This window comes from Artibeus jamaicensis, unplaced genomic scaffold, assembly GCF_021234435.1.
Source record: "Artibeus jamaicensis isolate MK-2021 breed Jamaican fruit bat unplaced genomic scaffold, CSHL_Jam_final contig_470, whole genome shotgun sequence".
NCBI lineage: Eukaryota > Metazoa > Chordata > Mammalia > Chiroptera > Phyllostomidae > Artibeus > Artibeus jamaicensis.
Genome location: NW_026521849.1, coordinates 1232500 through 1247001, shown reverse-complemented (window position 1 = coordinate 1247001; position 14502 = coordinate 1232500). Strand labels below are relative to the sequence as shown.

The window sequence follows — 14502 nt, the reverse complement described above, 5'->3', positions numbered from 1 at the left end:
TAGTCAAGTTCAGAAAACATTAACAGTGACCCTTTCAAGATGAGACTCCCACTGGTCATGCCTTCAACAAGGCTCTTAGTCTCAAAAGGTACATCCTTGTTTTTATTTTTTTAATTAATTTTAGAGAGAGGAAGGGGGTTAGAGAGAGAAGCATCAATTTGTTGTTCCACTTATTTTATGCATTCATTGGTTGACTCTTGTATGTGCCCTGATGGGTATTGAACCTGCAACCTTGGTGTATCAGAACAACACTCCAACTGAGTTGCCCCACCAAGGCAGAAGGTACATCCTTAATCAATCTACTCATTCATTCAAAAATTTCAATCACATAATTTGTGAAGACATCAGTAACCAAAACAGGAAAACACACTGCCCACATAAAACTCAAAAGCTAGTGGGAGCAAACAATGAACAAAATAAACATTTAAAAATATAGATTAGGTGATAAATTCTATGGATACAAACTAAACAGGGATTGGGGAAATGAAATGCTGGGGAAGGGGTCAATTTACAGCTACTTATTTCGATTTACTGAACTTGCAAACTTCACTCCCATCACAGATACTTCCTACATGATGTTCCGTCTACCCAGAGTATTCCTCTCCCCCCACTTCATCCTCTTTGGGCTGCAAATTCTTTGACACTTCTGTCATAAAAAAGTAGAGTATACATCCTCTCCCCTTTGAATCTGGGCAGAATTCAACCAATAAAGAACAGTGGGCCCTAGCTGGTGTGACTCAGAGGATTGAGGGCCAGCTTGTGAACCAAAGGGTTGCCGGTTCAATTCCTAGTCTAGGACACATGCCTGGGTGGCAGGCCAGGTCCCTAGGAGGGGGCATGTGAGAGTTAACCACACACTGATGTTTCTCTCCTCTTTCTCCCTCTCTTCCCCTCTATAAAAATAAAATCTTAAAAAAAAATAGTGGAATGGACACTATGTGACTTGCAAGGCTAAGGAGTAAGAGGCAATGTGGCTTTTTCCTTGTCCCCTGAACAACTAGCTCTAGATTTGTTGAGGCATCAAGTGAGAAATGTGACTTTGCTGAGGTAGTCATGTTTTGAGGAAGCCCAAGCTACAAGGAGACTGTGTACTAGAATCAATACTTCCAGCTGATCATTTGAGCCCTGGTGCCAGATTGTTTTATACCACTAATTTTTGGGGGTGGTTTGTATCCCAGCAACAGTATTTGAAGTGTCCCTTCACCAACTAGTTAATTCCTACCTGTCTCAGTTCAAATGTACTTTTCTCAGGAATCTTTCTAGGCCCTACTCACCCTTCAGCTAGATCAGGTTCTTCTACTATAAACATCTTTTAGTTCTTCTTATATCTAAACATCTATTTCCTTCTTGTTGGCTTGATTTTCTAAAAGATTTTATTTATTTTTAGACAGAGGGGAAAGGAAAGAGAAAGAGAGGGAGAGAACATCAGTGTGTGGTTGCCTCTCATGCACCTCACTGGGGACCTGGCCTGCAACCCAGGCATGTGTCCTCACTGGGAACCAAACTGTCTATCTTTGGTTTGCAGGCCCATGCTCAATCCACTAAGCTATACCAAGCCAGGGCTCATTGGTTTAAATGTATAGTTTGTTCAAAAAGGCTGAAAACAAATATTTACCATGTCTGTGACAAACAGAAGCTACTTTTTACAGAAATATACTCCATATTTTAAATAATGCCAAAATGGAAACTAGGTAGAAATCATATATTTTCTAATACAGTTTAGAACTTTAAAGTAGTATCATTTCCTCTGCATTCTGTTTATGAAAGTTAAAGTTCCATCAAGGAAAAGAAAAGTTTCAAGGAAAAGAAACCTAGATTCTACTTTCTGATGGGAAATATTTCAAAGAACTTGTTGATAAAACAATAGTTTTTAATAGTCCAGACAGATGATAATCGCCTAGACTAGGGTGAGGGCTGTGAAAGGGGAAGAAAGGGTTAAATTCTGGGTAGATTTTAAAGGTAGGGATGACAGGACTTCCTAGTCAAATGAGTGTGGGTGTGAGGAAAAGAGAGGAGTCGAGGATGATCATGAGGCTTTTGGACCAAGGAGGAAGCAGGACACTGAGGGAAGCTTGGGAGGAGCAGGTTTAAGGGGAAGATTGGGAGCTCAATTTAAAACCTGTGCAGTCTGAAACATCTTGTAGACTTCTGATTGAGGATGGTGAGCAGGTAGCAGAATATAGAAGCCTGAGGTTTAGTGGCAAGGTCCAGGCTGAAGATAGAAATTTAGGGACTATCAGGACAGATAGGATTATCCGTTAAGCTACAACAGCACCTGGGAATGAGTGTAGATAGAGAAATCAAGGCCAGAGCCCTGGACACACTAAAGTGACAGACTGGTGATGCTAGAAGCAGGGGAAGGGAATGCTTCAAGTAGGGAGGGCCCGATGAACCAAATGCTGCTGTAGGCTCAAGCAGGATGTGAACTGAGGACTAACCATTGTCCAGTACTCTGATAACCCCATTACTCTCAGTCCCAGAGGGCAGTTCCTTCTATCTCATATGAGACAGGAGGATCCACTCCTGAGTTAAGGTGAGTCCCAGACTTGCCTGTAGTCCCTTGTAGTCCTTGTCTGGAATCCCTCCCCTGCTCACCCTCAAAGGGGATGAAACCAGATAATTTTCTGTGTGGCAGGTCAGAAACCAGGGTGGGGGTGGGGCAGGACGGAGGTAGGAGGCAGGGGGAGCCATTTCCCTAAAATAGCATGATTCAGCCTTTCTAGAACTCTTTTTGTAGACACAACCAATAAACTGGAAAAAATTATTTCATTGGGAAAAACAGAATTTGTACAATTCAAAATCTTCTGGTCTCAAGTGAGGCCCCTTCCCTCCTCAGCAGTATCCTTGGTGACCTGAGGGTGGGGAGTGTGGTGACCTAGCTGGAGGAGACCAAGACCCTGGGTCTTCATTGTGGTCCAGCAAGAGGAATAATTGAGTGTCCACTTCCCTGGAAAAAAAACAGGTAGCAGAGACTGAGGTATATGCTCAGGACTGGGGCAGTGGACAGTTCTGGGAAAGGGGTTCAGAGAGGTGGGTGCTCTATGGGGGTCACAGAAGATTCAGGGTTCCAGTGTCATAAATCCTGGAGATAAGTCACCTTTTTTGTTGCTGCAGCTCCGCCCTCTGAACCCTTAGCACCTGCAGTACAGGGTCCTCCTGGAACTCACTACTGTCAGAGTCTGGGGAAAAAAGAGCGAACTCCAGGGGGCTGTCCCCACAATGTGCTGGACAGCCATCCGGATCCTAGCAGCCTTGCACAGATGCTCACCTTCAGCAGCCTGCAGAAGCCCAGCAGCCTGGGAGAGTATGTCCTCTGGTGGGGCGTGGTCAGTGGCAGACAATAATGTGACCCCAGCTTCTAGAGACTCCGCCTTGAAGCCTGCGGAAGCCTTCTCAACTGAAGGGGGCAGGAACTTGGGCTGAGACTGCCTGACTTCCTTGCAAAGCACCGATCCCACTGCAGAGGGCATGACCTTGGCTTTCAGAAACTCAGCCTTAGATGGATTGGGCGGTATCTCCGCCTGTGAAAACCATGAATCAGACAGAGGGGGTTTAACCTTGGTTTGAGAGTGTGTGGTTTTGATTTTTGGAGATTTAGCTAGGGATGGAGGCAGGCCTTTGAAGGGAGAGTGCGTGTCCTCCAGGCTTTCCGGGAATAGCCTAGCGGCCACTACCTGACCAAGAGGGCCTCTGAGCTGTGGACCAGGCCCTTGGTCAGCCACTGTGACCTGCCCAGCAGATTCATGGCAAGGGGTCCTACCCCTCTGAGGCTTGGGGCCCTGGTGCTTGGGCTGGGCGGGGCTGCATGCCTCAGGGTTGGGCAGGCCTGGGAGGGTGGTAAGGGACCTAGGAGTAGAGGCCCAGGGCAAGGCCCTGGAAGATACCCATGGACCAGTCTGTGGTGCCCAGAAAAACCCATCAGGGCTGGGGCCCCAAAAGATGTGTGGCGAGAACCCTGGGGCAATAGGCGGCCTCGCCACATAGAAGGCTTCACCCGGGGGATGAGGCCCAGCCACACTGCCCCAAAGTGGGAGGCAGTTGGACTGTGTTCCCAGAGAACCAAGGGTCTCTGCAGGGGCAGGCGAATTCTGCAGACAGGTGGGGACAGGGACCTAAAAGAGAGAACGAATAGTGTCCTCAGTCCCACTCAGGCCTCCTCTTCCTCCAACTTCCCTTAGGATCCCCTCAGGTGCTTCCCTTCCCCATCTCACCGTTGTGGTGAGGGCAGAAGTCCCTGGCAGCACCCAGGTTCCATCACCCTGACCTCCTTGAGCCTGTTCAAGCTTCCGCTGTCGCCGCCACTGGTACAGAATGTCATCCTCTGGTTGCAGGGGTGCCTGGGAGGAGCCCAGGGCTGGAGTAGGGATGGGGGCTGGTGCAGGAGTTGCTGTGGGGTAAGTAGAGGGAAGAGGTAAGATAGGAGCCAAGGCAATAAGGAACCAGGGGGTAACTGGAGTAAAGCGGGTACATAGAGCAAAGAGGGTAAGACAGGAACCTGATGACAGCCTGCACACATACCCTTTGACTGTACCAGAAGGTTATTCAGACAGGCTTTCCAGATAATGTCCCAACTCCACTCTGGAGTGGGAAGTGGGGAAGGGGAAGGGTCAGAGAGCAGACTCATGGACTTCTCAGCCTGTCATCATTCAATTCTTCCTTCATTAACAAGTGTTTATTGAGCTCTTACTATTGAGCCAGGCACTGTTCTGGCTCAATACAACAGTGACTCACAGCAGGGCCACTGGCTGTCTGACCCCAGTCCAGTAGGGCAAAACGACATCTTTCCCATCACCCAGAGCATCATTTCAACCGTGATGATCAGTAGGGCTACCACTGTCTCTCAGAAGCCCTACCATCTGATGCTGCACACAGAGGAAGGGGCATAGTCTCAGACTTCTCTCTTCTCCCCTCCCCTCTATATCCCCCCAAAAAGATATGTGGAGTGAATCCTGTGAATCTAGCTTCCGCTGCTGCCGCCACTGGTACAGAATGTCATCCTCTGGTTGCAGGGGTGCCTGGGAGGAGCTCAGGGCTGGAGTAGGGATGGGGGCCTGGCCACATCCTTCTCCTTTGCTCTTCAGGCTCTGGCCCAAGCCAAACTACCAGCATCTGTCTCTGGGTATTGATAGCAACCAGGAGCAGTTTGTTAACGCTCAAGAAATATCATGCATCTCCCAACTCAGACCCCCCCCCATGGCTCCCCAGTACTAAGATAATGACCGATTGCCTCCCCAAGCCTGCTTGGCCCAGTGTAATCTGATCCTTGCCAATCTCTCCATCCTTATCCCAAATGACTCTCACTTCCGGTTCTTCCCTTTTCTAGCTCACTGTCTGTACCATATTCCCTTCCACCTCAGGTTCTCTGTACGTGCTTGAGGGCTCTTGTCACCACCATCATTCAGCTCTCCATTCAGATAGCATCTCTTCTGGGAATGTCTTCTCTGACATCCCAACATCACAATCCTCTCCAGCATGGCCCTCACTTCTTACATTTCACATTTGTTTGTGAGGTAATGTAGCTACTCTCTGCGCTACATTAACTGTGTTGTGAGTACCCTGAAGATTATGCTTTGCATAGTAGGTTCACTGTGGAATCTCCAATCCTGCTCACAGGGCCTCACACACAATAGGAATTTAATGTTTGTTAAATGAATGAATAAATTAAATCTGCAATAAAACTCATGAAGTAGTTACTAGTTTTATCCTAATTTTACATACGAGAAAACTGAGACTCAGAAAGAAAAAGTGAATCAAAGGTGATGCTTAGGTGGAGGGAAGAATCAGACAGGCGTTTTAGCTGGATCACATGACATGCATGAATCTCTGTTTACTTGTGCCAGCCTGTTGCCATTCATGGGAGTCCCACGAGACACAGAGCACCTGTGCTCCAATGCATCGCAGGACCTGGGCACTGAGTGAAAGTCACAATAATGATGGCAGTAATAATAACTTAGGTCCTTAATCTCATCTCTGAAATTTTGGGAGCAGAAATTTGAGAGTTCAACAGTTTGCATGTTTTAGCAAAGTTGTATGGAATGAGAAGTGTAGGCAGGGGTCTGGTGTGGTACACCTGACTCAAACCCACTGGTATTCAGTTGAACAGTATGCAATTGCCAATATTCAACCATTTCTTACTTACACAGGCAAAAAAATTATATGGTTCAATGTAATATATCCACAGCAAAAAGTATGAAGTTACCCTAAATGAGATATAGATAGATAGATAATTTCCTTTTTATTGTTAAGGTCAGATTTTGCTGTCAAATTGGGTATGGTGAAAAATTTGCAAAAAGCATTCTGACTTTGGACCTCTATGTTCAGAGAGGCAGATGGGATACAGAGAGAGAGCTTGTTATACTAATGATAGCTACTTTTTTTTAAAACTTTTTAAAAGATTTTATTTATTTATCTTTAGAGGGGAAGGAAAGGAGAGAGGGAGAGAAATATCAAATGTATGGTTGCTTCTCGTGTGTCCCCTGCTGGGACCTGGCCCACAACCAGGCATGTGCCCTAACTGGGAATCGAACTGCGATCCTCTGGTTTGCAGGCCCGTGCTCAATCCACTGAGCTACACCAGCCAGGGCTAATGATAGCCACTTTTTAACAAAGTGGTGCTAAGTACTGCATGTATTCACTAACTCATTTAATTTTTACAACACCCACAGCAGGAAAGTACTATTATCCTTGTTTTAAAGTTGGGAAAAGAAGAAAGGCCCAGAGGGGCCCAAGGTCACATAGCTGGTCAGTGGCAGAGCTGGGATTCACACCAACTGCCCTCAATCCTTGCTCTCCAGAACTTACCATGTGCCTTGGAGTCAGAGCTCTTGCTGGAGTCAGGGGTGAAGGTCTTGGAAGAGGGAGAAAGGCCATCAGACCTAATGGGGAATGAGGAATTGTTGGCATTGCTGAGGCTTCGGGAGGAGACAGAGGCTTTGCTGTAGGAAGAAGGCAGAAGTGAGGCAACAGGGGTCTCAGAGGCAGTGGGCCAGGCCTGGAACCGCAGGAGTGGGGAGGATGATGGGGGTGGGGAAAGTACCTGTGTTTCAGCAGCTTGGCAGCTCTGCTTTGCAAGCTCAGCATCTCTAGGTCCAGGAGGGATGAGTTCCATGTACTGAGGCTCTGTGAGGTGAGAGGGTCAGAGGCTAGCTCCCATTCCAAATGCTGTTCAGAAAAGGGCTCCAGACAGAGGGCCTGGAGCACATATCTGCACTGCACCTGGTACCCTCACATGCTGGCTTAGAATCTGCTCCTTCTCAGGGAAAAGTGACCCAGTTTTCCTCTGTGAATCCACACCCCTGGATGCAGGCATTTTTGTAAAAGAATGGACTCTACTTTCCTGACTAGGCCTGGCTAATCACAACAATCTGTCCTCTGGTTCATGTTGATTTTGAGTGAATGAAAATAAGCCCTGGGGCTATGGATGCAGCTATTGAAAAAGACCCCTCTTTCCTGTGGATTAAATAAATTAGAAGCCTAGTGCTACTGGCCCATTTAGCTACTTTGAGGGGAAATCCTGCCTGAGACTGAGCCCAAAAAAGAAGAGACACGGTAGTCAAATTCCTCCCAATAGTGTTTAAACACCCAGATCCAGCTATGCCTGAAAACATTTACTTTTGGATTTTTCTTATTGTGGTAGCAAACAAATCCTTTTTTGTTTGTTTGTTTGTTTGGTTGGTTGGTTAAGCTTCCTGGAATTGGGGATTGACCCTAATTGTATCCCAGGGCTGATGCTGTCAGTTCAGGTACACAGGGGAAGGAGTGGATGGGGATGTCACCTGCTTTATTTCCTGAAGGGGGGCCAAAGCCTTAGCCTGTGATGCACCGGCCACCTTGGCAAGAGTCGGGACTACTGTGTTGAGTCTTCCTTCCAGTTTATTGGTTCCTGCTGAGAAGCCCCGATTGATTTAGGAGAGCCAGGAGGAGTGGCTGCTGGGAGCATTGAACAAGAAAGGTTTTAGGCCAACAGTAGATGGGCTAAAGCAAGTACCTGTTGCAAGTGTACTGCTAGGATCTGGAGATTCAGGCTGCAGCCACCAAAAGTCAGCTGGGGTTGGACCTGCAGTCTGGCGTTCTTCTCTGCTTGTGGGCTGAGCCTGGCGGAACCGGTTTATGAACCTGTGGGCCTCAGAGAATGGGAGGTGGGTGGGGTGAGGAGAACTAAATCATCATCATCATCATCATCATCATCACAATAGCCAATGCTATTGAGCACCATGGCAGTGTCTGGTAGTTGTCCCTCAATATCTGCTCGCTTTTCTTATACAATAATACAATATTATGTAAGACTAATACTGGGCACACAGCCTCTCTTCTAAAGATACATTTACCAGGTACTCTTGTAGCTTTATGGCCATGTAACTAGATTTTTGACTAACAGGGTATAAGGAGATATGATTCTGAAAAATGGGTGTTGTTGGCCATTTTGGTCCATGAAAGAAAGGGCAACAGCCTAAAGCTGGGAGGGCAACAAGATAGAAGAAAACTATCTTTGACCCCTCAATTAGGGGCTGCCATATCAGCTCTGGTTACTTCTGCCTGGACTATTAGGTGAGGGAAAAATAAATGCTACCTTGTTTAAGCCACAATTAATTTGGGACTCTTTGTTATAGCAGCTGAACTAGTGTCCTACAAATCCAAGTGCTCGCCATGGGGCAGACATTGCTGTAGAAGCTTTACAGACAGTTGACAGAAGTAGACAGGCCAAGGAGGAATGGAAAATCACCAGGCAGGAAACTACACCATGGGAAATTGTAGCCTGGGAAACTGCCTGCTGACCCTACCCAGGACAAACAAATGCTCACCTAGGATTGGGGTCTGGGGTCAGCCTATCCCACATAAAAGGATGCAGCTTTAACCCAAGGCTGACAAGATGTATCAAGAACAATGGTTAGCAGAAATGGCACCCAGCAACCAGCTCTAACCAATCAGACTCTGACACCCCAATCAGTTACCCTTCACAGGTTTTTGTGCTTAAAAACCCTGCCCTAAGAACAATTGAGCAACTTACTCCCTTGTTTGGCTCCCCAACCTCCCTTGGTTGTCTCCACTCTCCCCTTTCTCCTTGCTAATAAACCCTGCTCTTTGGCTTGCTGTGTCCAACTGGTTTCTTGAGCAACCGTGACCTAACAGTAACTCATTGAAAGCTTAAATAGCCCTAGAGGACATGTTATTCATATCCCCAATTTATAGACAAAAAAAAAAACGAACCTGAGGCTAAGCTCATATAGGAAGTAAGTGACAGAGCTGGGATTTGAACCTAGGGAACCTAGCTTCAAAGCTCTTAACACACATGAAATGTGGTCCTGAAAGTGCTGCATAAACAAGGATGGCTGTGGTGATTATTACAGGATGCCTGTTCAACCCCCCAATCTTTCTTGCCCCTCAGGGCTGATGGTACTTTGATGGTACTTACCTGGCCACCACAGAATCACCACTGTCAATTAGGGTGGGTGGCTGAGAGACACCAATCTGTTCCTCAGTGGTGCTGAGTGAGGAAGGGGTCCCTGAGCTGGATGACCAGGACTTCTCAAACAGCTCAGGGAAGTTGTGACCTGTGGCCAGTGCCTTGGGAACTTCTGAGATCCTGGATCTTTGGGACCCGGATGGGCTCAGGGTCTAAAATAGGGGAGGTGGGGAGAAGAAAAAGTGAGGCCTGGGGACCTCCCTGTAGGAAAACAAACACACATGATGTCTTAGTCCAGAGGGAAGGAAACACGTCTCACAATGGTAACAAACTTAGAGTAGATGAGGTTGTGATGGTGGTAGAGGACTGGAAAAGGAAGGGACACGGGGAGGGAAAGAGGGGCTGTCTCTTAATCTCTCACCTGCATCTCTTGTTACAGGTCCTCCCTCTAGTCATCACTTCCTTCCTACTGGGCTGGCAAACAGTACTCTGTGAGATGTCCTCACCTCCAGATGCCCGGTCTGGCTTCAGGATGGCCAATAGCAGCTTTGACTTAGGGGAGCATCCCCGAAGAGGCTGTCTTGGGTAGAGAAAACTGGCAGGCTGCAAGGGCAGAGTAGGGTTAGTAGGCAGAGCTTGGTCACTGCAGCTTGGGAGGAGTTGGGAGGGGAGTGCAGGGTGAGAGGATGGGAAGAGGAGGGCAGAACAGACTACAATTCCCGTGGATTCCTGTAAGAGATAGACTGTAATTCCCCTGGTGGACTCTCAAAAGAGAAGAATCTAGAACTTCCAGTCAAGTCAGTGGCATAAGCAGACATGACTTTCCTCTCTCACAACAACAACAAAATTACAACTGAAATATACAACAACCATCGCTTATAAGCAACATAAATTGAGTTGAATGGAAGTCTGACAACTACAAAATTAAAGAAACCACATCCATCAAGACTGGTATCCATGCAGATGCCGAACAGGCTGGTCTCTTACCCACATATGGTGGATAAACATGCGGGAGGGATATCCTGGGAACCAGGAGTCCCAGCCCCATACAAGGACCCCCAGCCCAGGGTTGCAGTGCCAGGAAGATAAGTTCCCACAACTTCTAGCTGCAAAAATCAGTGGGGATTGAGTCGGTGGAAGAACCTGCTAGAGCTCCAACCAGTTCCTTTTAAAGAACCCACACACGGACTCACCCACACAGACTCACTCCCTCTGGACTCCAGCAACAGGGTGGTGGATTGAGGGACACCAGTGGTGTGGAGGGGGAGGCTGAGGTGTTTGGTATGAACAAGAGCAGAGCCCATTTTCCCTTTTATGGGCCCTCCCCCAACAGAGTGGCAGACTGGTGCCTATCTAAGATTCCATCAACCTGGCTAACACTGTTTGACTTGCCTTGGAGATCTTTCTGCCATGCCCAACTTATGGGCCCCACACAAGGCGCTTTTCCATATAAATGGTCTTGGCTCATGCTTCACAACTTTCTAAATCTTCTCAAACAAGCAGTAGCTGGCCTCAGTGAATCCCGGGCCCAGAACTTATAGCCTATATTCACAACTTGGCTTCCCCTGGAAATCTTCAAGCCCAACACAAGTAGCAGCCATCTCAGATTGCTCTATAGCTAAGGCAGGGTGGCCCAGGCAAAATACAAGTGGGGGCTGATCCTGGCCTGCACCATCTGAGAAACCCCAGGGCCCAGGGCATGCAATGGACAGTATAGACCATGTCAGAGCACCACCACCCTGCTCCTGCACAGCTCGTCCTCCACGAAGGGTGGAGAGTAAATGGTCACAGCCAATCCTGGCAACTAACTGGCCTGGGTAAACCCCTTCCATTGATCTGCTGACAGCAACCAATTCTCAACTACAAGAAGAGGGTGTACTCAGTTCACACAAAGGGTGAACCTTGAGAACCCTGCTTGGGTAAAAGGGGAGGCTGTGACCCACTGGACCCTATAGGACACCTATTACATTAGGCCACACTATCAAGACACCAAGTCAAAGCAGTGCTACCTAATACATGTAAAAAAAAACAAAAAAACACACAGGGAGGCTGCCAAAATAAGGAGACAAAGAAACATGGCCCAAATGAAAGAACAGATCAAAAGCCCCCAAAAAGAAGTAAATGAAATGGAGATAAGCAATCTATCAGATGCAGAGTGCAAAACACTGGTTATAAGGATGCTCAAGGAACTTACTGAGGACCTCAACAGCAAAAGATCCAGTCAGAAACAAAGGAGACACTAATTGAAATAAAGAACAATTTACAGGGAATCAACAATAGAGTGGATGAAGCTGAGAATCAAATAGATGATTTGGAACATAAGGAAGCAAAAGAGAACCAATCGGAACAAGAAGAAAAAAGAATCCACAGAAAACGAGGATTGTGTAAGCAGCCTGTGGGACAACTTTAAGCAATCCAACATTCTCTATGTAGAGGTGCCAGAAGGGGAAGAGAAAGATCAAGAAACTGGAAATCTATCTGAAAAAGCAATGAAAGAAAACTTCCCTAATTCTGGTGAAGGAAATAGACATGAAAGTCCAGGAAGCACAGAGTCCCAAACAAGATGGACCCAAAGAGGCCCACAGCATAATTAAAATGCCAAAGGTTAGCTCTGGCTGGTGTAGCTCAGTGGATTGAGCACTAGCCTGTAAACCAAAGGGTGGCTGGTTCAATTCCCAGTCAGGGCACATGCCTGGGTTGCCCACCAGGCCCCTCATCGGGGGTGCACAAGAAGCAACACCACACATTAATGTTTCTCTCCCTCTCTCTCTCCATTCCCCTCTCTCTAAAAATAAATTTAAAAAATATTTTTAAAAAATAAAAAATAAAATGCCAAAGGTTAAAGATAAAGAGATGGCTGAGTGGGTATGGGAGAATGGGTGAGAAGTGAGGGGATTAAAAAGTACAAATAGGTAGTTACAGAATTGCCATGGGGATATAAAGTACAGTATAGGAAATGGAGTAGCCAAAGAACTTACATGCATGACCCGTGGACATGAACAAGGGTCAGCAGGGGGTTGCCTGAGGGAGTGGGGGGTTCTAGGTAGAGGGGAGCAAAGGGGGAAAAAAATCAGCCCTGGCTGGTGTAGCTCAGTGGATTGAGCGTGGGCCTGCTAACCAAAGGATCAATTCCCAGTCAGGGCACATGCCTGGGTTGCAGGCCATTTCCCAGCAGGGGACCCAGGAGAGGTAACCAAACACTGATATTCTCTCCCTCTCTCCTTCCCTTCCCCTGTAAAGATAAATAAATAAAATCTTTAAAAAAAAGAAAATAATATTTTTTAAAAAGGGGGGGAAATCAGGACAACTGTAATAGCATAATCGATAAAATATAATTTTTTAAAAAGAGAAGAACCCAGAAACTGCTAACCAGTGGTACTCAACACTAGGTCTAGTCTAGTTTTCTTTGGAAAATACAGTAGTTGTCTTTTGAAAATACAGATGTGTGGTCCCCATCTGTAAAATGTAAGAATTGTCTGGAAGCGGAAGCCAAGAATCTATCTTTTTCTCAGCATCCCAGGTGACTCTGAAGTGGAGCTTAAGTTAAGAACCACTGCTAAACCCAATCACTGTACATTTCTCGTAAATCCTTAGGCTACTACAGAGAGAAGGGTAGGGTAGATGGACTACAATCCCCATCAGTCACTGGGCTCGGCCTAAGCAAAAAAGGTCAAAAACAAAACCAAAGAAGACACTCATGGGAGTCTGGGGGCAATTTCCCAAGAAACTTAATTCTCAAGATGCCCCATGACCATCTTAGGAAAAAAAAACGGTCCGTGGGGCAATTAAGCGAGCGGAACGTAAGACGCTATGGGATTCCCCGGCTTGGAAATTGCAGTTCTACGCGATTGAGGAGGGACTCCAGACCCAGCACCCAAGCCTCCTGTGGTCCCCGGAAGAGAGATCCGGCTCACCTGCAGTTCATCGTGCAGCTACCTCAGCGATTCCGCCTGCTGCTCTCCTTCACCTAATTGACTCCGCGCGCCTCTCTGTTGCTTAGCAATGCCCTATCAGTCCCGCCCCTCCCCAGAAGTGCCCGCGCGGGAAGATAGCAGCTTCTAAAGTGACCAATGATAGAGAAGAAAATAAAAGTGATGGAATGTGACTAAAGAGGGCGGTCTCACGACTGGCTGTAAGAGCGGCCTGACTAAGAGAGCGTGTTTGATTGGAGAACTACACTGTGCAGCAGTAATTGGCAAGCCTGTGGACCCAAGGAAAGTACGCGAAACTGGGTTCGAGGTTAGGAAGGGGTCCTAAAGTACACTCGCTTTCCTGCAGTCCTGTTTTCCAACTACGCCCCCTCTTGCTGCGGGAATGTCATCCAGCCTCCATTACAACAACCGTTTTTTCTTGTTGCAGGGGCAATCAGGGAGACTGTCCCCTTTCTAAAGGGTGGCCCTCCAACAGTCGGACCTGCAGGCCTGTCCTGCACGTTACCTAACTACTGTTGTTTTGCTGCAGGAGCAGCTGGTTGCGCCAAGTGCCAAGCCCGGGCTTCTGGCCAGGTGGCTGGATCAAAAAGAGCTATTTCGGGCCAGGCGCACGGCCCCCGGGGGGCCAGCCTGGGCTGTTCTTGCCCATGCCCCCTGGCCTCTACTCATCTGGCAGACTCTGCTATCCTGCGCATCAGAGGCTGAGTCAGAGGCACAAAATTAGGTCCGGCTTGCCGGGGGGGCAGGGCTGAGATGGGAATAAGGTCTGTCCTGTATCCGCCCGACAGTTTGGCTGGTGCACTGCATTCCCTATACCCAGGGTTCTGCTCTTAACATTGCCATCTGCGTCATCTCCAGAGCTGCCTGCGGGGCAGGGGTGGAGTAAGGGCCTGGGAACTCTGCAGGAGAGCTTCTTAGGCCCTGGGTCTCAAATGCCGCGCTGTACTCGCCACTTAGAGTTGTTAGACAAGGCTCCACCTCTTCAGCCTTAGTTTCCCCTTTGGGAAACTGGAGAATCTTGATACCTCTGTGGCATCCAGCAGGAGCTTAATAAATGGCCAAGTCATTGTCGGCTTTCTAAATAAGGCTCTGTTAGTGTCTGGGTCTGGCCGTGGTCCGAATGTCCCAGGGCGCCCCGCGTGGGGGGGGGGAGCGGACACAGCGTAC

The 14502-nt window shown here is 47.7% G+C and overlaps 1 protein-coding gene across 1 annotated transcript; it reads right to left on the bottom strand.

Moving 5' to 3' along the window:
* Window positions 1-112: 112 nt before the first annotated feature.
* On the bottom strand, window positions 113-13541 carry PROSER3 (proline and serine rich 3). The gene is given in 12 exon segments (XM_053667604.1): window positions 113-2863; window positions 2866-2947; window positions 3098-3179; window positions 3269-4112; window positions 4212-4387; window positions 6802-6935; window positions 7037-7119; window positions 7776-7882; window positions 7988-8115; window positions 9413-9615; window positions 9825-10006; window positions 13318-13541. Coding segments are annotated over 11 exon segments (1914 nt in total). The 5' UTR covers window positions 9831-10006; window positions 13318-13541; the 3' UTR covers window positions 113-2794.
* Window positions 13542-14502: the final 961 nt, after the last annotated feature.